The sequence below is a fragment of the Podarcis filfolensis genome (genome assembly GCF_964270895.1).
Source record: "Podarcis filfolensis genome assembly, chromosome: 1".
NCBI lineage: Eukaryota > Metazoa > Chordata > Lepidosauria > Squamata > Lacertidae > Podarcis > Podarcis filfolensis.
Genome location: NC_139604.1, coordinates 36,803,493 through 36,826,260, shown reverse-complemented (window position 1 = coordinate 36,826,260; position 22,768 = coordinate 36,803,493). Strand labels below are relative to the sequence as shown.

Genomic DNA, 22,768 nt, shown 5'->3' with positions numbered 1-22,768 from the left:
AAAACACCTCAGCTATTTGACTCAGCCTCCACCCTTCTGCTCTTGCCCCCTCTCTTCTTCTCCTTCTTCCTCTCCTCCTTTTTCTTCTTCTTCTCCTTCTCCTCCTCCTCCTCCTCCTCCCCCCTTTCCTCTCTCCCTCTCTCTTCTCCCTCTCTCTTTCTCCTCTCTTTTCTCTCTTTTCATCTTGGCTTTCTGTTGCAGAATGCAAATCTAGCCTGCCGGCGGGTGAATGGACTGAATTGTGATTAAGAAGAAGAAGAGACCCTTTCTTTGTTCTCCCCTCAGGGGATGTTTACTGGGAGAGACACAGCGGATCAGATATGAAAGGCATTCAGGTCAGCATTGATGTGAGCGAAAGTGAAATCATACCTAAGGCATTCAAAAGACCGCCGTGTCAGGGGTTCAGCTAACGGTGCAGCTACTCGCTCTGTGTGTGTGCCTCGGTGTGCGTGTGTGTGTGTGTCTTCCCTGGTAGGCATACGAGAAAATAAAAATAAAAAAGCCGTCCACAAAACAGGCATGGTGTTTTGTTTTTACAGCTCAAATATTTATTTATTTTCTTACAAAGTTTGAGATTTCTTCACTTGAAAAAAATAAAATAAAATTCCAAACTTGAAGAGAGAGGAAATAAGCCACCTTGTTTCTCAGCTGTTGGATAATTCTGGTTTTGTCTTAATTTTAGAGGTGGAAGGGAATGGCGCCCACCCACCCAACCCCTCCGCCTCCTTCCTCTCTTCGGAGTGTAATGTGAAACCTGCCTTTCCTTGGTGCCTCCATATGGGCTCTATAGGGCTACATTAGACATCTAATTGATATGAATGAAGAAGATAGGGCCGCTGAGTGGTGGAGGCAAAGGAGGCTAATCCAGTCTCGCCTCCATCAGAAGCGACCTCAGGAGAGAACAGACAGCGTGGCATTTGGCGGGGGTGGGGTGGAGAAAGGGAAGATGAAATGATCCAACACACCTGAGAATAATAATAATAATAATAATAATAATAATAATAATGGTTTGCATTGCCATTGCAACGCCTCAGACCCAACCCCAACTTCGCTTAATTTAGGTTCTGCAACCGTAAATCCAAGCAGAAAACCTAGGCTCTTGCTAGGCTTTTCCACGAGGAACCACTGGCAACTTAGCTTCGCAAAGTTTCTGCTGCTTAAATAGACAGAAGCTGCCTCCTCATCCGGCCCAGCGCGCAGCGGCGCTGCTATCGCTAAATATGTATCCACAGTCCACACACACGTGCATTGATTTGGGGCGGGTGGCTTGCGGAGCAGCCAAATCCTTACACTGAAGCAAACCTTTCGGAGTTCAGGGACGCTTCCTTCCCGAGGATTGTCCTAAGCTTTTAAGAACGGGGAGGGCGGGTGTCAACATCCATTGATTAAAAATAATAATAATTAAAACGGTAAGGGAAACTACAGGCGCGGACGCGCGCACAAAAACAGTTAATGAGACTTTTTTGGGGGGGGATCATGGTTTCATCCCCTTCCTTTTCCCCTTTAGAATTGTTGGTTTCGTTTAGATATCGGAGGGGGTTCCCTCCCCCTCCCCTCCCCATCTGTTTCTTGGTAACATTTAATGCTGCACGTTTTCAACTAGTGTTTCTGCCTCAGAGACCTCTCTCTCTCCCCGCCCCCCCGCTCTAGTTGTCTAAAAAAGACAACTAAAGAGCAATCAAAAAGGTGTCTGACTTCGCCATTCAGACAATTGTACCCTTGTGAGAATGCCTGGATGAATGGTACGGTGGACACCCCAGCACTATTGACGTTATAAACATGTAAATGAAACACATTAGGGCAGACAATCAATTGTCTGTGGGCAACTTGCGAACCTGCAAACTCCCTCCGCTGCGTGACAGGCACAAAATAGGGTCTACCTTGGGAAGCCCAACCGGCTAGGGGGTGGGGTGGAGGGGGTTCTGCGGCTAGGGGGGGTGGGCAGGAGAGGACAAAGGCGTCCCTTTCAGAGAGGAGAAAATGCACCTTAAAAGCAAACGGGGGATAATGCAGATTGCCCAGATGCTGTGGAGGCCAAACATGCCTGATGCCTTTCAGGGAATCAACACTCTTCCCACTTTTAAAGGAGAGAGGGAGAGACAGAAAGAGAGAGAGAGGTAGAGAGATTCGCTTCCAGCCCTTAGGGAGTGTCCCCCCCACTGCCCCTCAATACACACAAAGCTTGATTTTTAGACTCCCCTGCGATTTTCCAACCCTACGTGCTTAAAAAAGAAGAAGGCTCTACTCCATTTCCCTGATTCATCTGTAAGATTCAGAACTGGAGAGAGAGAGAGAGAGAGAATATACGATAAATGGTGGGGGGAATATTAGACGGGGCGGGGGGGGGTGACTTTCTAAGACGAGTCCCAAACTCTGAGGCGACACGTTTTTAGACGGCACTTGATCTACGGAAAAGGAGAGTTAACAGATTCTCTTGAGGACTTCCATCTCTGCCCGCCAAGAACCTCAAACTAAAATAAATACATCCACCTTGACAGGGGGAAAACAGCCCCTTGTGTTCTCCGGGCGCCTCGCTTTGCTCGGGTGTGAGAAGGATGACAGGTGGTGCACACCTTGGCCTCTTCTCTGGAGTGCCACACACACACACACGTGAGTGTGCCATTCATATAGACAGAGATGCATATATTATATACAGAAGCACGCATATATGTGGGTCTGCAGTACACAAATACGAGAGCCAGGTTTGGGGGGGAAAGGGAGGAGGAGAATGCAGTATCTTCAGAGATCACTCAACTTTTCAAAATAAAAGGATCCCTTTGCTGTGGATTTTCGCACTTGTAAAATAATAATAATAATAATAAGAATAAGAAGAAGAAGAAGAAGAAGAAGAAGGCGGCTTGCCTCGGGACCATTCCCCCAGCTGTTCCTGAAACGTCCAGAAAGTAATAAAAAAATTAAAAAATACAACTAACCAACCAAAAAAAAGCATCCCACTCGCTCTCACTGTTTTTCTCCGTTGCCCTCAGATTTGCACCCTACACACACACACACACACACACACACACACACACACACGATGTTATTTCTCAGCTAGGAATGTGGCTGGGATTCTTCCCCCCGTCTCTTGCCCCCATCTTTTTGGGGAGCTGGCAAGCCGCTCTCTCTCTCTCTCTCGAGAGAGAGGCTTGTCGAGGCTGCTGTCAGTTTGGTTCCCGGACGCGAGAGATGAGCGAGGCTGCCCGCTTGCTTGGCCTGCCCTTTTGGGGATGGGGAGAGGGGACACTCGGGCCTTGCTCCCATTCCTCCAAGCGATCGGGAAGAACTTTGCGAAGGGACCCCTCACTAAGGGCAGAAGGAGGCGGAGGAAGTCAACTTTGCCAGGGTTTTTGCTCCAAGCTCCTGCGCTGCAGAGAACCATCCGAATCCCCAACCCGTGGCTCTTTTGCTTTTTTCAAAAAAAACAAAACCAAACCCTCAAACCAGCCAAAACCCTAACCCTCACCATCTCTCAGAGAGACAGGAGAGAAAATTGATGGGGAGAGGACTGAGGTCACCCCGTGATCACATCAGTGGCAGCATCTTTTTCCTCTCCAAAGGGGGCCCATAACACCCTAAGCATCAGCCGCCACAGCAAGAGCAAAAACTTGGGGGAAGTTTGCAGCTCTCCTGGCAGTGGAGATGGTGGTGGATCTCCCAGGGGCAGAGAAGGGAGGGGAGGGGGACGCAGAGGGTGGGGTGGGGTGGGGGTTGGAGAGGGAAGCAAAAAAAAAAAAAAAAAAAAAGCAAATAGAAGGCAGCTTGGGGGTTTGCCTCCTGCTCGCAGAGAGAAAGTGTTTCAATTCACAGCGAGTCAGGCGACTGGGAATCATCTGACTGAACTTTCCTGAAAAACCGACAGGCATTCCTGGACTGCTGCGGGTTCTTCTGAGCTCCTACAAGCGCCAGCTCCTCTGGAGGGAGACCGCGTTAAAAGGAAACGGTTCCCCCTTTCTGCCCTCATTTCAGCCACACAAATCTGGGCATCTCCGCATCACACTCCCACGCCACTTCCTTCTCTCCTTCAAGTCAATTTATGAACTTGCTCGCTTGAGAACAACAACAACAACAAGCCTATCATGATTTGAAGCAGCATTTCATCTTAAAACTTAAATAGGTGCGCACACACTGCCCCGAATGCTATCCGAACCTCTGCTTAAGGTCTTCATTCTGCCCATCATGATTTGCCCTTCCTTTAAAAATAATTGGGGGGGGGGGACCTTGCACAAATAAATAAAATTCCATCAGTCTAGTTTATGCTTTTTTTTAAAAAAAGAAGCTGCTTCTCCCCTCTTTTTTTTTTTAATGAAGCCACAAATATTTTGATTCTCATGAGCTGCCCCTGAATTTCTTCTCCCTGATTTCGATTAGCACCGTTCTGTGTAATGTTATCAGGAAAAACACAACCACAGCAAAGTGACATCTTTTCCAGGAATCCAAAAGAAGGGGGTGGGGGGGTGGAAGAGAGAAATCCACTCCCGTTCAGATAAATCCCCAGCAAATCCCAAAGGGGCCAATACGTGTTTGTCGAGGAAAAAATAGGAGAGAGAGATGAAAAGGAAGGAGGGAGGAGGAGGATGAGAAGAAAACACACCCCTGATGTATCTACCTGCTATTCAAAATTCGAATAGTTCTCACTTGAGACATGGCTTAACGAGAAAACACGCGCATCATCAAGCAGAGAAAGATGTCTGCTTTTTTGTGGGTTGGTTTTAAGTGCAACACCACCCTCGCAGGTTTGACACTTGGAGTCAAACAGTGGTTAGACTTTAGAAGAAGTTTGCAGAGTCTAAAAGACACAGGTTACTTTCACCTGGCAAGAGGCGCTCCCTGCCTCTCTCAAGACACCCAGAAGAACGTCAAGGGGGGGGGGGAGAGAAGCAGAATGACTATTCCTCATGGGTCTTTCTGCATTGCTCTAATGATGCCTGTGTTTCCTGCATGCATCTCATGCCTGATCTCCACGCCGCTAATGTCACCTCTCTCTCCCTCTCTTGGAACAAACTGTCAGGAGGAACCACTGAACATGCAGATAGATCATACATGCAGATATTCACCACACCACAGTGGACACGCTTTTAGGAGATAAGCTAACAGTCTTATACACGCGCACGGGGAAGAGAAAGAAGGTTGGCTTGAACCACATCACCCTTCTCAATAATCAAGAATGCCAAGCCTGAATCTCATTCCATGTGATATTTAACATATCCTGTGTGTGTGGCGCGCGAGGGGGGGGGGCGGCGGCGGAGAGGACGGCATAGTTGACATAAAAGGTTTGCTCTTTTAACATTTTTGTAAAGGATAGAAGGGGGTGGGAGGGAGGAAAGCCCTACAGCAGACAGTGGTTGTAAGCAAATCAGCTTAATAATAATAATAATAATAATATTCGTACAAAAGAGGTGAAAAGAGTGCTTTTAAACGTCTGCTAAATTACAAGCGACGGGTGAGAGAGGGTGGGCAGGAAAAGTGCCTCTTTCGCCAGGACCACCTTAAATAACGGCAGGCACCAGGCTAAAAGGGAAAGTGGCGGGGAACGCGGAAAAGTGAGGGGGGGGGAGAGAGAGAAGATGCCCCGAATATATTGTTTAGACTTTGTTTTTTGCCTTCTTGGAAAGCAGCCCTGGGGAGGTGGGATGGGGTGAGTGGAGACACGGCAGCCCGGAGTTTCTGCCCTGAAAAGTCCCTCTCTCACACCTCCCCAGCGACGGGGGAAACGCACAAAAACTCGCCCACATTTGTTTGCAACCAACCTTTCTCTTTGTGTTTCCTTTCCTTTCCTGTCCTCCACACCCCCCCGCCAGCCCCAAAATATTGCAAGTAACATCGGTTCGGGTTTACACCAGTGTCTTCCTCATGCTCAACTCCCCCCCCCCGCCCTCAACTCTAGAGAAAAGTTGCTCAGAGTGAGGGCCAAGGAAGCGCCATGCGGAATGGTGCGGGGCTGGAGTGTGCGAGTGTTTAGTTGCGTGGGGGGGGGGGGGGAGAGAGACTTGGAACTTGTGATTCAAATAAGAAAGGAAGGACCTGGAGGGAAAGGGGGCAGCTGAAACCCCCCCCCAACATCCGACGCAGGATATGTCCCGGGGCCGCGCAGGACCCCCCTCCCTCTCCGTCCGCTTCTTCCGCGATCAGAGGAGAGAGGGCCACGCGCGGGACACGCACGACCCTCCCGACTGCTGCCTGCTCGACAGAGGGGAGTTTCCTTGGCCGCCCCCGAAAAGTAACTCTTCCGCCCGCTCGGCTCCAGATTTCTCACGCTGCTCTCCCTCCTCCTCCTCCTCCCACCCCCTGCTTTTCCCAGGGTCTGTCTAAGCGGTTGAGGTTTTCCTGCGTATGTGTTTTAATGGAGCTGTTCAAAGATCGCCCCCCTCCCTGTAATCCACCCCTCCTTTCTCGGTGTGTCCATTCCCTCCTTCTCCCCCCCCCCCACAACACAAGGAAGGATCTGGTCATGACAACGTGAAAACTACCGGACGTTTTCCAAAGTGCCTTTTCTTTTCTCTCTTTCTTTCTCTCTCTCTTTCTCTCTCACCCTCAGCTCTTTTGCTTTTCCTGGGTCTTGTGAGAGGAGGAGGGGAGGAGGGAGGGAGAGAGAGAGAGAGAGAGAGAGAGAGAGAGAGAGAGAGAGAGAAAGGCTGGCTTGGCTTGGCTTGGCTGAGAGGTGATTGTGGCCGTGAAGGCAGCGATCAAAGGGAAACAAGAAAGAGACAACGGCGGGGCCAGAGGGAGGGAGAGAGAGAGAAGGAAGGAAGGAGGGGAAGAGGAAAGAGAGCGGGCGAGAGGAATCTAACGGGTCTTCTTGGGCGATCTCGCCGGCGCAGGAGCGCAGCAGCCGGGACCGTTAGCTAACTCGCCCCAGAGGCGAGAAACTTTCTGCTTTTCCCAACGCCCCGAGCCAAGAGAAGCGACGGAGACTGGAGGGGGGGGGGAGAGGAGGAATCTCCTTTCCTCTCTCTCTTCCTTCCTCTCAGCGCCCGGAGTCTCCCACCCCCGCTCCGCTTCCTTAAGGAATCTCCCCCCCCCCCCGCCATCAACTCCTCCAAGGAAGCCCCGGGACCTCCCCCCCCCGCCTGCCTACTTTGATCGGACTTCTCCCCCCCCCAAAAAAGGAGGAAAGAGGTGGGTGGGGTGTGTGTGTGAAGCGAACCAAATCCTAAGGAGCGCTCGCGGGGGGGGGCACACAGACACACACAGGAATAGCAACGCCCTGGGATCCCCCACCGCCGATCCTCTCTGCCACTCACTTTCTCTCGGGCTCCCTGAAACTCTCGCTCTCTCCGCTCCAGAAATACACAACAAACAAGACGGACAGATCTCTAGCTCGCCCTCCCTCCGTCTCTTTCTCTCTCTCTCTCTCTCTCGGTGGGTCTCTCCCACCCCCTTTCCTCCTCTCTCTTTTCTCCGCCGCGGCGCAAGCGATCGCCCTGCTCCAAACCCACCGCGGGCATTGGGGGGGGTTTGGGGGGCTTTTTGCTGCTTTCTTTCTAGCAACACCCCCCCGCTTCGTCCAAATACGCACACCTCCCTTCATATTTCCTTGCCTTTTCTCCAAACCCTCCCCCCCTCCCCACTCCGCCGGCAATCGTCTCGAAGTGTCGCCAGGACCCAAAGTAGAAAAAAAGAAAAAAAAAATGAAGAAGGGAAAAAAGTTTGATGGAGGGCTTCCCCCTCCCCCGCTCTGCCCTTCCCCGGCGGCTCCCTTCTCTCCTTACCGTTTTTCCTTCTTGGATTGGCTTGTTTTCGCCTCTTACACCTGGGGCCATCCGCCATGATCTGCTGCTTCATTGATAAGAGTGGATCAGATGGCAGCTCGCATGGACTCGACTCCCTGATTCAGCAGCACGCAGACTCTATGGAGCAACCAAACAGAGGCACCGGGTGGGCATGGCGAGATCCCGTTCAAACGCGCGGCGCCAAAGGGAGCCCACGGACACAGCGGAGAGGCTCTCCCCACAGGCAACCCCCCCACCCCCACCCCGACACCTCCCCACCCTGCACAAAAGAAGGACCCCCACCCCGAGCAGCCCAGGCGCCGCGCACAGCAGCGCTCGCCTTGCGCACCGCACAGCGCCACACACAAAAACACACACACGCTCTCCCTTCGCCCTTCCTCGGAAGTGTCTGGCTGGGGGTGGGGGTGACTTTTTTCTTTCTTTCTTTGAAATGCATGCTCTTCTTTTAACAGACAAAATACCTCCCATTATTATTATTATTATTAACATTATTATTATTATCTCCCCCTCCACCACCAGTGATCAGACACACACACACACACAAGTATTACATCTTCAGAAATGACTCATGACCCGTAGAGGGAATGCACTCGGTTTTAATGGTTTTGTTTTCTGTCTCCCTCTCTCTCTGTGTGTGTGAGTTTTTAAACAGAAAAAAAAAACGTTGCTTGACTCAAATCGCTGGGCGGATTTTTTCCTCCGAAAAGTACTGAGGACCTCACGACGCTGTCTCTTGTTTGCATAACCAATGACACCTTAATATATATATATATATATATTGAAAGTATATGGCTACGAACTGATAAGAGCTGCAGAAGAACAGGCTTATCTGCCTTCTCGCTCGCTCTTTCTCTCCCCCCCCCCCCACGTTTCTCACACTTTTAAAGTCACGTTGGCAATATCCTGCACAGGGTTCTCCCCCCCTCCCCAAATGTAATTTCAGCCTCCCTTCTTTAGAAAGAAAATAAGAAGAGGGGTTGCGGGAGAGATGTGAAACTACTCTTGTGAGACTTTCTTATTAGTGGATCTCATTTTTAAAAAAATTGTCTGTGCGTCTGTACAGACACACACAGAGTCTTGTAAAACTGGTGCACTTTCTCGCTGACACGGCCGCAAACTGGATGTGAGCTTTAAGACTGTCAAAACTGGGGAAACGAGGAAACCCCTCTCTGCCTGGCTGATCTAAGCAAACGCTGTAGCTTCAGAACATGCACCCACACAGCACAACACAAACAACAACAACAACAACCACAACCCAGTATACTCTGACTTAAGGACGAGTTTAAACAAGGAAGGCGAACTGGGTAGAGTGTGTGTGTGTGTGTGTGTGTGTGTGTGAGAGAGAGAGAGAGAGAGAGAGAGAGAGAGAGAGAGACTATAAAAGACGCAGCAGATGCAAACTGTAAAACAAGGACAATTAACCCTTGCTCTCCTGGACCAAATTTATCCTAACCTCGTCTTTTGTCTTCCCCCTTTTATTTATATACTAGGCTTTTGCCATCTAGAAATGGACTCGCAGGCTCGTCTCTTTAGGCTGGAAAACCTCTCACCGCACTTGCGTGAGAGCAAGTCCCGCTGAAGTCAGGGGAACTTACTTACGAGTAAGCATGGGCTGCACAACGCAGAACTTTACAGATCTGGCAGGAGAAGGGGAGGGGGATTTCTTCCCTTCCTTTTATGTGGCTGTTTCCCTATTAACTTTAAAGGCGATTTAAGGAAGGAAGAAATGAAATGAAATAAACCTTGCGGCAGTGTGTTGTTTGGAGATTAGCTTCAAATGCACTGTGTTGTGCAGGTAAGGCTGTGTAAGATGGCACAAGCGAGGCCAGCCCTGTGTCTCAGCTGCCTATGAACCCATCTTGAGCCACTGAAATGTGTGTGTGGAAGAGCGAAGGGAATCAGCACCCCATTTCATGTTTGCTGGAGACTTCTAACTCTGTAGCAACTATCTTCTCCATTAAAAGAAAAGATCTAGCAGGAGGCTAAGAAATTAATTCAAAACAACAACCTGATCCTTGAAAGCATCCTTGGGTAAGTGGCGAAATTCTCTAAGAATCTACCAATGGAGAGGATCACCGTCAAGGATTCTCACTGCCTACTTACCCTTTGATATTCATTTTTTTTAAGGTTGCTAAAATTGTGAAAATTGGTATCTCACAAAGTCCCCCTACTCCACCCCTCGTCTCTTCCTGGGCGAATTCTGATTTTGTTTCTCTTTTTACATTTTTTTTTTTAAATTTGTGCTACAAACGACTTTTAAGCAAGTTGCAGTCACTACTTTCACTTCTTGTTGAGAATCCCAGAAGCTGAGGTGTTAACTTCACCCAGTCTCAGAGAAATAAAAGCAAGAAATGAAACTGACTAAGCATACAGAACAGCAAAAAAAGAAAAAGAAAAGAAAACTTTCTTGGTTGCTTTGGAAGAGACTAAATAGAAGCCTGCCACTAACCCTAAGAGCTGCAGCCAGCCAATAATACATTTGGTGGGGCTGGTTTGCTGGGAGTTCTTTTTAAAGCAAAGCCCCAACTAAAATCTTATTATCCAGCCGTGCCTGTGTTGGTCTTGTTCACAGCTTGAAAATCATTAACAGGTACGTGCAAACTTTAAGATGTGTAAACGTGAGGACGAAGAGAAGCGAGCGGAATGCTGCTTTAAAAAAAAACAAAAAACCACAACAGACCGAGGAATAATAGAAAGGCGAACTTTCCTACTCCTGGTGGGAACTATAAAACGTAAAATAAAAATGGAGGGGGGGGGCAAATAACCTTTTCCACCTGGTAAGCCAGGTGGGTATATGTCTGGGAGAGCGGGGAGACCCTAGGTAATAACAGTTTGCAGGCAGAAACAACTCCCTTCCTCTGTCTCTCTCAGAAAGTGATCCCAAGTAAATGTAGATTTCAGTTCAAAAATGAGAACTCACCACTTCCTCCCTAGCTGTAGACAAGGAAAACAGACCCCAAGACAGCAATTGTTTTTAAAAGAAAAAGAGGTGGGGAGAAAGAGAGAAAGAACGAGAGGGAGAGGCGGAACAACAATGAGCAAAAAATAGAAAAGAGAGGAAAATATAACCGAGAACGTACCTGAGAAGTCTTGTGTGTAGTTTTGGTCAGCAATGGAGAGAAGAAGAAGCATGAAAAAGCCGCGGAGTGGAGGAAGGAGGGGAGAAAAAAAGGTGCAGGGAGATGTAGCTGGTTGGAAGAGAGGACAAAATGGTCAAAAAGCCTCGGAAAGAGTTGTCGGAAGGGACCGTTATTCCTGCTGGGCAGGTTAGGACTGATCTCTTTCTGCCACTCCAGGAAACACAAACCTGGGGACGGACTGACGTGTTACGCCTCTTCTAATGACATTTTTTTCTTTTTCTTTTCTGTAGGAGAGAGAGGAGAGAGGACCCTGAAACACACGCCACCTATCTTTGTGGGGAGGGATAATTGAAGAGCGCCAAACGTGAGCATCATGTGGAAACGTGATCGCCAAGTTTCTCTCTGGGAAAGGAAGGATCTGGGATAGATTATACCTTGAAGTCTCCGCGAACGCTTTAGTGGAAGAAATGAAATTCCACCTCCCTCTCTCTCTCCTCCTCCTCCTCCCCCCTCCCCTCCGCCTTTCCCTCCCTCTTTTCCACCCTCCCCTGGCCTGCCTGCCTCCTTCCCTCCCTCCCTCCCCAGCCATCAAGTCTTTGGCATCATTATCCTCTTCGCTAAATCCTACTGGATGCGAGGCGGAAAACGGTGAACACCATTCACAGAACTAGCGCAACTCAAAGGAACTGAAAGTTGCAAGGAGACACCCGGAGGCTGCGCGGTTCGCATCCCGCAGGCTTGCTCGCAGCGCGCGGCTAGAGAGCAAGACGGGATCTGCAGCAAGGAAAGAGAGATCTAGGGATCGTTTGTTTGTTTGTTTGTTTGTTTGTTTATGGGCTTCCTCCCTCGATTGCTTTTCCTTCGCGCCCCTTTCAAATTGCAGATGCCAGAGTGACGGGGCAGGCGGGGGAAAACAAAACAAAACTATTCATAATAAAACTTAGGGGTAGAAAGGAAGACGCTGAATTAGCGCTGAAGATGTATAACAAGTGGCCAATGAACTCCTGGTCCTTAAAAAAATAAAAATAAATTTATGGGGCGTTTCAAAGCTGCTAAGCGCGCTTACTTAGAGGTAAAACCTTCTGCTGGAGATAGAACTTTTACTTGAGAGTGAATGCAGCGAGGATCTCTCGTGTGTGTGTTAATAAGTCCCTGCTGCTCTTTTTTGTGGGTGGGAGGGAGAAAATATCGACATTTTTCTCTTGGGGTGTATGCAAAGGCTGAGAATTGGGGGGGGATAATAATTGCTTCCCCCCACCTTCTGTTCTCCTTTCACACTTGCAAGGAGATAGTCAGAGGGGCAGTTAGGAAACAGAGATAATATGTATAGAGGCATATACGGGCGAAGTGCGGTGTAAGAAGACTCGGAACCCATAAACAAGCAGACAAAATAAAGACAGAATGCATATTCAGTGCATGAAATATATAGGTAGCTTTCAAGGACTTTCGCAACTGTGGCTTTAAGCTTGTTTACTCGGAAGCAAATCCCTCTGTGGTCAGTGGGGTTAGCATCACAGTAACTGTTCTTTAGGATTGCAGTCAAAGATTTAGACAGATTGACTTCTACCTGCACCAGTATATTAGAATATCAACACACACACACACACACACACACACACACACACACAGGGAGAGAGAGAGACAGACAGATAGACAGACAGACAGATAGACACATACACACACGCTCAGTGTCTCTCTTTTACACACAGATGGCCCTTGAAGGGCAGAAAGTTGAGTGGGTAGCTTTGCATTTCATGGGGGTAACAAGTCTTTTTTGTGTGTGCGCTCGCGGAGAGGTGGGGGGGGGGACTTTGGCAAAGATTAAAATGAAAATTAAGCCCTGAGACTCCACCTTTGCACTGTGGGGATTGGTTATGCAAATGGGGAAGGGATTTCCTGGCGAAGGCAGCTTTCTACTGTATGGTTAATTAAATCATCACTCAAAAAGGTTTCCAATGTGACGCGCCTGTCCTAATCCAATCAGGTTACGTAGGTCCTAAACAAGAAAGATATTCCTCTCCCCCCCCCCCCCACATCTGGAAGTCAGCAATTTAGCAAGTACTGCACATTATTAACCAATTCCGAGTCCACGGTCCCAGGGGAACCTTTAAAACACACACGCACAGCACACACAACTTAAAGTGTGTTCTTAACCAATGCTCTTCTGTTTGCTTAATCAAAAAGCTGCTTTGCAGGCGCATCGTCGGAGGGGCTAGGGGGTTGGGGTTCGGAGAGACCACCGGCTGCAGGCGAAGTCCTTAAAAGCACCAGGAGAGGATGAAAGAGGCCCGGCTGGGCGGCGGGGAGAAGAGAGAAGAAGGGGATCCTTTGCTGGGTTCAGCTTCCCCCATATTTCCCCCCCCCCAGCAGCAACCCCTTCCTTTTCTCTGCGAGATAACTTTTTGCGTGATCTCAGTGCTTCCTACAAAGAAATACGCACCCACCCATCCAGGGGACAAAGTTCCAATTCGCGAGGTTGACTGGCATGATCCCGTGCTGAAACTAAACAGGAGCTGCCCAGGCACACACACACACACACACACACACACGAGGGAGGGAGGGAGGGAGGGAGGGAGGGAGAGAGAGAGAGAGAGAGAGAGAGAGAGAGAGAGAGAGAGAGAGAGAGAGACTGGGTTCCTCCGGCAGCATCTTCCTCGCTTGGCCACAGTTAAATCTCTTAGAGAGCGCTCCTCTCTTTCTCTGCAGACCCCCTCCGACCCCGCCAGCTCCTTCCCACTGAAAGAAACTGAAACAAATGCTGCGCTGATCCGACACTCCACTTTTACTTACAGTAAGCTAAGATAAACTGCTGGCGAGCTGTGCATTGAACGGGCGCCTTGAGCGAGGCGACTGGGATGCTTGCTCCAGTCCCTGGCAATCACCGCCTCCAAAGGGAAAAGGCTCCTGAAGCTCAGGACCAGGGGGTGAGGGGATGGATGCGTATTTTGGAAAGGGGAGAGGGGGTAACACACTCTTGCCACCTTGCTGGCCGAGGGAGGAAGAAAAAGGAATAAAAAGCAGCCCAAATCAGAACATGCAACCGCATCCTCTCCGCCACACACGCCCTCCTTCCCTCTCTTTCGAAGCTTTGGGTGAATCATTTCCAAAACTGCGGGGACACGGTCCAAATAAACCCAAACAAGGCTTTTGGGGAGAATTTATTTCCTCCCTGCCATCCGAAAATAGGTCTAAATCTTCCGCTCAGCAGGAACTAGAAGGAGGTAGAGGGACACCCCTCACCTCTCCTCGCAGTTCCTGCCTCGCGCGCATTGGGATTTCTTGTTCCGTGTTTGAAGGAAATATTCAGACGTTTTGGTTGACACGCATTTGGGGTTAGGATAAGCGCGGGGATCTTTGGAGCGGGCTTCTAAATCAAATGCTCATTTCAGGTTTGCTTGACGGGAAGCTTTCTCCTGGTGTCATCCGGAGAGCAGCCCCCTCCCCGCCTCCCATACCGCCACGACCCACACTCCGGATCGAACTGGACCCAATTGCCCCGTCCGATCCGAATCAAAGAGGGCTTTTTTCCATTGACACCTTCTCCGGGGCAGGTAAGGCAGGTTCCTAACGGTGGGACGCCCGGAAGAAGCGAAGGAAACTTCTTTTTCTTAACCTGTGACTATTAAACAGCCTCTTCCACTTAAGACCTGTCGTTTTTGTATTAATTCAGAACATCTCTTTTTTTCTTTTTTTTAAAAATCCTGATCCACTGACGATGGCAAAAAGATGAAACTCAGTAATTAGACAAGTGGGAGAAGAGCCTCTCCAGGCTTTTATTCTGGTTCTTTGCATTGAGTTGGGATAAAACTTCCCTCTCTTTTCTCTTTTGAGGAGGGGGGAGAGCTAAAGTGTTTACTGACTGACCTAACGATCCCTATCCCGGAGAGGAGGGTATCATTCGTTTTTAGACGGAGGCGCCTCTGGATTACTGGAGAGAGGGACAAGAGGGTGAGCAGATCCTGTTGCAAATACGAACGCGAAGTACCAATCCCAGGCAGCCAGATCCCAAGTCTTTTTCATCTGAAGGAGGTCTTTTCGGATCTGGTCTGGAGCTCTAAAGCACAGTGACCCTTCTGAAAGAGCTACAGCGAACCTACACCAATAATACTCATACTAATACTGATAGCAACAACCTCCTTTTCTGAATTCTCGATTACACGTCTCCCTCCCCTTTATCTGAAGTGCAAGTGCTTAACATGTAATCTCATTACCACCCCTTTATATATTATTCCTACATCTCTAGATTATTAACTAGGGCACGAGGTGGTGGGGTGGTAGTGGGGGAGAAGAGCCAACTTGCTTCCAAATATTTTCCCCCTCTTCGCCTTAAGCAAAGCTTTAGATTTCTTTTCCCCCCTTCAAATAAATGGGGGTTACACGGGCAATCCTTTGCGAGGAGGACAGAGACCGAACCAGACCGTGGGAAGGTCCTCGTGGATTTAGAGAAAATACACTGCCGCGGCCAAAATAATTCCTAGACACTTAGGAAGTCCCCCCCCCCCCGCAGAGCCATCCTTTAGTTTCCACAAACCCCCGAAACACGCGTGGAAAGAGGGAGGGGGGAAGGCAGGGGGGGGGAGGCTAACAACGCGGGGGGGGACGCTCCCCGGAGAGACTTTTCGCAAGATTGGTACGTAACCGCTCAACTCTTGATAGCAAGGATGCTTTATTATTATTATTATTATTATTACGCTGCTAAACAGGGAGAGAGTGGGGTTTGGGCTGAGGATTTGTGTCAGAAAATAGCAACATAATTTTTTTAATAAAAATGAAGCCTATCACCACTGAGGAAGAAGAGGAGAAACAACTTTCACCTCGGCGGTTAGGACGCGCGGCTTCGTGAAGCTACAGGAGGAATGCAAGTGCTCTTTTCCTGGGCTAAGCAAGATTTTGACATCAGCGCCGAAAGCGAAGGGAAAACTGATCGATGCTCTGCTTCGCCCCCTCCCAGACAAACGAAGCGTCTCCCTTGCCTTGGCTTCGTCCAAGCCTCCAGTCCCATCCTTGGCAGGAAGTTGCCGTGGGGGGAAAAGGGAGGGAGAAAAAGAAAAGAAAAGAAAAGAAAAGAAAAGAAAAGAGGAGAGACTTACTTTCCAGTAAACTTGGAGAGGTTTGGGAGACGCACGTGTGAGATTTGCAGCACGAGGCTGGGCATGTTGACACAGAAGGATGCCCAGCACGGGTTTCAAGGGGGCTGACGCTCAAGTAAGCCTCATTTTATTTATTTATTTGTTTGTTTATTTACATTGTCATTATTATTATAGCACACTCTTGGGAATTCAAAAAGAAAAAGGAAACCCCCACCTTCAGTACCACAAGCCACCAAATTAGCAGCCTCAGCAAATCAGACGTTGGGTGGATGGGGCGGACGCGACCCCGTCTGGCGCTGAGGAGCAAAAAACTGGTCCCCGCGTGTCTTTCCCCTTCCCCATCTCTGCAACTTTACCCCTGCGTAAAGAGGACCCTTGGGGCCAGCCAAACGTGTCTGCCGAAGAAGAGGATGCCAGGCGGGCACCGGGCTCTGCCTTGCCCTCCCCCGATTGCCCCCTTTGTTCCATTGCCTCCATCCCCCACGCGAGAGGGGCCGTGGGAAGCGGGCGGCGGGGGGAGCGCGCGCCTCGGCCCCCCTTGGCCCGGCCTGTCCACGGACTGCGCCACCAGCGGCTCCTCTCTGGCCGGGCTCTCCTTTTCCCCCACGTGACGCCGCGGCCCTATTTCCGGTTGGCCGGGGGGCTGCGGTGGGAGCCGAGCGAACGGCCACCTGCCTCCCTCCCTCCCTCGCACGAGCCTCCCCCGCCCAAGGGCGGCCGGGGGCTCATTAGCATGAGAAAAGGGCGCGCGCTCTGCCTCGGCGTCTCCCGCGCGCTCTCCGTCTCCCCGCGCATATGGCGAGGGCCCGCCGAAGCAGGCAGGCGAGGTCGGAGCCAGGGGCTCCTCAGGGTGACGGACGGGCGTGGGGAGGGGGGAATCTTTCTTGAAAGGCGCCGGGAAAGGGCTTGGCCAACTCGGCAGCGGCCCTTCCCGAGACTGCGCTTCCAGAGGATCCTGCAGGTTACCCAGTTAAGCGTAGGATTGTTGGCCTGCTCTCTTCTGGCCCGGGCTGCCAAGAAAGTGTCTGTGAAATTAGAGGTATATTGATGACAGGGGAACCTCGCTCGCTCCCATTGTGTCTGGGTGGATTCAGATGAGCAGCTTTTGACATTTGGGATTTTGGGGTTGCTTGGGTAGGTTTTTTCCCCCCTGCAACTGAAGGCATGCAGAATTGGGTTGCCTAATAGTACCCAGCAAGCAACGGGCCTTCCTGTTTTCTGCAAGCCGCAGTAGGAAAAGTGTATGCCGTTTTTCTGTTTTCTCTTTAAAGATGCAGTTTAAAAGGAGTTTCACTTTTTGGCTTGTTCATTTGGAAGGAGACAGCCCCCGGCATATAACGCTTGGTACACATGGCATCTCAAGAATACAGCATGTCCTGGAGGAAGAGGAGGATTGGTCTGCTTAAAATTCATAATCCTTACAAAGTGGCTGCCCCATTCATGAAGTGCTCCTTCTTTTTCGGGGGAGTAAACACAATCACAATGAAGAGGAAGACATTTATTCACGGAGTAGTAATGCTTCTAAACCACACAAATGCAGGGCCAGCGTTTCATAATTTAGTATTATTTTTGCATTGATTTGTATATGAAATAGGTGGAGTTTCATTGTGCATTTCCCAGGCTTGATTGTTTCACCCTCCAATCTGTGAGCTCAGAGGCTTGCATTTGAGAGCTGTGAATATGTGCTGTGTAGTTCACTGGGCATACTTGGGTCACCTCCAAGGCAAAGAAGTGGTAGCTGAGGGCTGGTTTCTGTGTTGCACTCTTACCTCTCCCTTAATTTTGCTGCAAGTACACTTCTCAGACAGGCAGTGGATGCATGTCTGGTGCAGACACACTTCACACCTGAGTATGTGCCTGTTCTTTGGCTATGAGGAAAAGGGGAACTCCAGGCTACCTTCCTAGAACAGGGAGATTTCAGTAATTCAGTAGCTTAAGCCAAGTCAAATTTCTTTCTGGAAGGCATTGTAAGAAGAATTGCACAGTGTGTGTTACCTCTATAGTGGCCAGCTGGAACTTTGTAGGACTGTTGTTGTTTTTTTGTACAGACACCTGATATTTTCATAATGGGTAGATTTTTTTTTGGAAAAGATGATCAGCTGGTGCTTGAGTTCTGCAGCCACGTTTTAGCTGAAGTGTAAGCATCTTGTACTGACACTCACATCGCAGAACTATAAAATGGAAAAGGATCAGATATTTTCACAAGAGGACATATACCACAACATGTTGTGACACTTTTTCCCAGCACCTAACAGGAATGTTCTTGTTTAGGGTTACTGCCAGCCACCTGGAGATGTCATTTTCTAATTCTTAGGGGCTCAAGGAAGCCAATTTACTCTCCCTCTGTAGTTTTCTATCACTTTCTTTTCCTGGGTTCTGTTAAGACTGAGCATGTTCAGTTTGGGATTGTTTTGTTACTTTTCTTTTTTATACTCCTGCAAACCTTGAGGTTTCCTTTGAGCATTCTGAGCGCACCGAGTTCCTTGTTAGAGGGAACAATTGTGCCTGATTAACATAACTTGCATATCATTTTAAAAAACATGGCAGATACATTTGGAGGATATTGTTTGCTCTATGCTATGCTATCCCCTCCCCCGAAAAAGTTCTTATGCACAGACTTGGAAACGGCAACATATGATGAATTCCTGTATCATTCCCATGTCAAAACAGCACTATGAATCACTGCTTCGTCCTTATGATATTCAGGTCACTCCGGTTTCAGTTCTAGGATTGGGCTATGTATCCTGATATGTAATAAATGTTTAAAATTTTTACTTTTATATTTATTACAACTTACACCCTGCTTTTTACCATCAGCATCCCGAAGTGGCTTACAGAATAAAAGTATGCAACATACAAAGTTTAAAGCATAAATTGAAACATCAGAGATTTAAAACTTCAGAGCGGCATTCACGGTGTGGAGGCCTCCAAAAATAAGAGTTCTAATCTGGTTTCTGAAACTTGGCAGGGGTTGTGCTTCCCTGGTTTCTAGTGGGAGGGAGTTCCACAGAGCTAGGTTCCCTACACTGAAGGCCAACTCCTTGTTGACACAAGTTGTGCTTCTGGTTCCCTGTGGGAGTACTAATATTGCTGCCCCTAGATGATCTCAGTGATCATTTTGGGAGACATGGGTTAAGGCATTCTGGACCTAAGTTGTTCTGGAGTTTGTACACTAGTATCTTGAACCTGGCCTGGTCCTCTGTGTTATTTGCCACTCAGTGGCAAAGCATTTGCTTTTTCTGCAGGATGCCCCGGCTCCAATCCCTGTTCCTTCCGTTAAAACAAGGACATCCAACTCCCAAGAGACTACAATCTGCTTCCAGGAGAAAAACCTGGCAGTGATCTACCCATATTTTTTTTTTGGGGGGGGGAGTTCAGAGTTGGGGGGAGGAGACATGATTCTTAATAACGTGAGCGCTAAGGATCCCGCGATCGACTGCGATCATCCGGGGATCAACTTGTCTATCGCGGTCAACCGGTTGGACACCCCTGCGTTAAGAGATGGCCAGGTTGCAGTTGATGGGGAGGATGAAGGGACCCTTTGCAAGACACAGGAGAGTATTCTGGGCTTGCAGGTGAAACTGTGCTGGTAAAAGGCAAAGCAGCTTCCTGTCGGGAAGGGCTGTAGCTCAGTGGTAGAGCATCTGCTTTCCATGCAGAAGGTCCCAGGTTCAATCACCAACCAGGTTCAACCCCTGCCTGAAACAAGTCACTGTTGGTCAGTGCAGATGATACATGCTTAGATGGACCAGTATAAGGCAGCTTCCTATATTCCTATCTGTGCATATTTGCAAGTGTATCAGAAGTGTGTTTGTCCTTTTGAAAGTAAGTGGATAACACAATCCTGGGTGGATTCCTTTAGTGTTCATTCTTGGGATATAAGGGGCAGTTGCCGCTCTTGCATCTCCCGTGACACCGATATTCAACTCCGGGTACTCTCTCTGGTGAAGTTGGTGGTTATTAGCATTCCTTCCTTCCCTTTGTTTACAGTTTCTTATTTACTTTGTTGAATTTTTTAAAAGTTGCAAGAATTCTGTCAAATACATATATTCAACAGTATTTAGGCCTCAAAAATAAAGATGCATTAGAAAGATGCCTATTATGCTTCAGAATTATTAATTGACATTTTTTATGATGAATAATTAATCATTGGAATAATTTTTGTATCTCTGATCTGAACACATATTTGCATATCTAATGTCTGATTTTAAATGTGGTTTCTTTAGTTGCATTCTCCCAGGACAAAGAGATGAAGTAAGAAACATCCTAATGTGAAACTATCCCCCCCTCCACCACCTCCTTGGGTTGCACTTGTAAAAGTGGGTTTATTGAGAGAGAAATTTCTCTCAAGATATGAAGTTGTCAACAAACTTCGTATGCCTTATGGGTGCATTGTAGAAAACATATTCAGATATGACTGGCGTGAATTAATCCATTTAGGTCCTACTTCCTTAAATTCTGTGATAAGTTTAAGATCCACATTTAATTTATTTGACAGGTGGCCTGGTCTAATGGATGCTTTCTTGGAAATAAATCTTGCTAAAATCAGTAGGATTTATAGTCATAGATAGATCGATAATCTGGCTATCTATGACATACATATCTCTGTCCTTTTTAAAGCTGTGTTTATATGACTCTTAGCCATACTCCATTTATTGCTGTATGTTTAAGCATAGGTACAAGCCCAATGCTGATCCAATTGATCTTCTCAGCAGGCCCTACTGAGAGAAAGCCGGAGGAAACATATCTCTCTGTATATATCCCATTTGTTAGACACCTGCTACTGTAAAAGTCTTGATGTGACTTACAGCTCAGTGCAAAACACATTCTATGCAAGCAATTCTGAATTAAAAACAAAAGCAGCACCTTCAATAAAATAACCAGTGGATTAAAAAAAAAATCAAGCCAACCCTAGAAAATACACATCATCATAATAATCAACAAGCCAAAAATGCCCACAGAGACAGCCATGATGTTAACCAAATGCCTGGGAAAATATGAAAGCCTTTGCCTGGCGCTGGAAATAGGTTGGTGCCAGGTGAATATTCTTTCAGAGAGTGTTCTACACAGCGGAGACTATAGGCAAAGGCCACCTCTCTTTTCATAATCCTCTGCATCTCCATCCAAGGAGGGCCTCAGATGATGACCTCATGGTCTGTATAGGCTCATGTCAGAAGAGGCCTTCCATTAGGTAATAGGCCCCCAAACTGTGTAAGGTTTTATAGGTTAAAACCAGCACTTTGAATTGGACTCAGAAATGTATGGGTCAATATTTTTTTAACAGTAATAGTTGTTCAGCAACAATATACACTTTGATACGGGAAAACCCATGCACTAGCTATGAAATTGATGTGTGTTCTAGGTTAGGATAAATTCTCAGTCTGTGCTAGGCAGCAGCCAGAAATCTTGATTCTAAGTGGTCATGTAATAAGACCGGAATCTGGAAGAGGGCAAACTTGTGTTTTGTTTCTGCCTTTGATTTGATTCCACCATAGACCTTTATCAGGATTTACACCTCATCCACCTTTTGTTTTGTTTTAAAGCCCCTGACAGATTTACCCCATTAATATAAAATTCTCCTGACTGCTGTTCTAATAAGAGAACTGTGATTGTGCCTGTAAGATCCTTCAGGGATGGAGGGAATTGCAGAGTGTATGGTTTTATGGCAACAGCTTTAGTATCAAACAAGAACTTACATTGAGTACTACCTGAGTCTTTCATGGCTTCTTGACTTGCTCTTGCTTGTGAAGAATAAATAAAAACCTAGGTCAGAACTGCTCCAGATTGAAATATGCTAGAACTGAGGTGGGAAAATATAATGCAGGACTCTTGGGTTGAGCTTTTCCATTCCACTACTTGTGCTGGGATTGTGTAAAATACAGTTGTACCTTGGAAGTCAAATGCAATCCATTCAGGAAGCCTGTTCGACTTCCAAAACATTCGGAAACCAAAGTGCAGCTTCTGATTGGCTGCAGAAAGCTCCTGCAGCCAACTGGAAGCTGCAAAAGCCCTGTTGGATGTTCGGCTTCTGAAAAGTTCGCAAACCGGAACAGTCACTTCTGGGTTTGCGACGTTCAGGAGCCAAAACGTTCGGGAACTAAGCTGTTCGCAAACCAAGGTATGACTACTGTATGTTGATGCCACAAATAATCATGGCCATGCATTTTGTTTATTTATTTAATCTGTGAAATTTATATACTGCTCTTCATCACAAAATGTTCCCGTGGTGAACCTGTTGTTTATGCTGAGTAGAGGAAGCATCCTTCACGATTTCTAAAATTGGTACCCACCTGTCATCTCTTCTGAAGAGCACATAAGAAAGATTGCTCATGTGATAAATGTTTTCAGGATCTATTTTGCTAAAAAAGTACCGGCTGGAGGGTTGGGGAGGGGGGCAGCGTCTTGAAATTACACTTCCAACATGCAGATACCTTAAATAACGTGTTGGAATTTACATTTTACCTCCGCTTTATTGCAAAGTTGCCCGTAGATCTCACCAATCTCATGCAGCCCATGAAACTAGCAGAGTCTCACGGTGCAACCCTCTGCATGCTTGCTCAGAGTTAAGTAGCTGTTTGCTCAGTTTGGGTGTGCTCCAGGTTAAACGACAAGGACAACTCCCAAGAGGTGCAGCTCCCCAAAATAGTTCGAGCTATCCCATTCACTACTTCAGCTTTCAGCTGTAGTACTATTGTGGTCCCGTTTTACGTAGATGAAATCCTTGCTGCCCTAATAACAGTCTTTGCCATCCCTTTGCTCCCCCAAAGTAGAAGTGTGCTAAAGATTGCATTCTCAATCTGTTAGACAGACTCTGGGTTTCACTGCCAACATTTTCTAGGCCTGCCTAATTTGTGACCCATCAAGTTGA

At 47.9% G+C, this 22,768-nt stretch overlaps 1 protein-coding gene and 1 long non-coding RNA gene across 10 annotated transcripts in view; one reads left to right on the top strand and one right to left on the bottom strand.

Moving 5' to 3' along the window:
* Positions 1-11,404, bottom strand: part of ZEB2 (zinc finger E-box binding homeobox 2) — a 162,640-nt gene extending 151,236 nt beyond the window's left edge. The window contains exons 1-3 of one of the 9 annotated variants that reach the window (XM_083581866.1): positions 11,245-11,275; positions 11,038-11,094; positions 7,710-7,847 (exon numbers count right to left, since the gene is read on the bottom strand). In XM_083581866.1, the coding sequence (XP_083437992.1) occupies positions 7,710-7,782 (73 nt within the window). In that variant the 5' untranslated portion in view covers positions 7,783-7,847; positions 11,038-11,094; positions 11,245-11,275. Of the gene's footprint in view, positions 1-7,241; positions 7,349-7,709; positions 7,848-8,087; positions 8,356-10,810 lie in introns of those variants that run through there. The other 8 variants (XM_083581868.1, XM_083581869.1, XM_083581861.1 and 5 more) reach the window with 8 other exon arrangements.
* On the top strand, positions 11,101-14,454 carry LOC310747920. Its single transcript, XR_014541027.1, has 2 exons — positions 11,101-11,174; positions 14,200-14,454. It is a non-coding gene; the product is annotated as an uncharacterized lncRNA (long non-coding RNA).
* Positions 14,455-22,768: the final 8,314 nt, after the last annotated feature.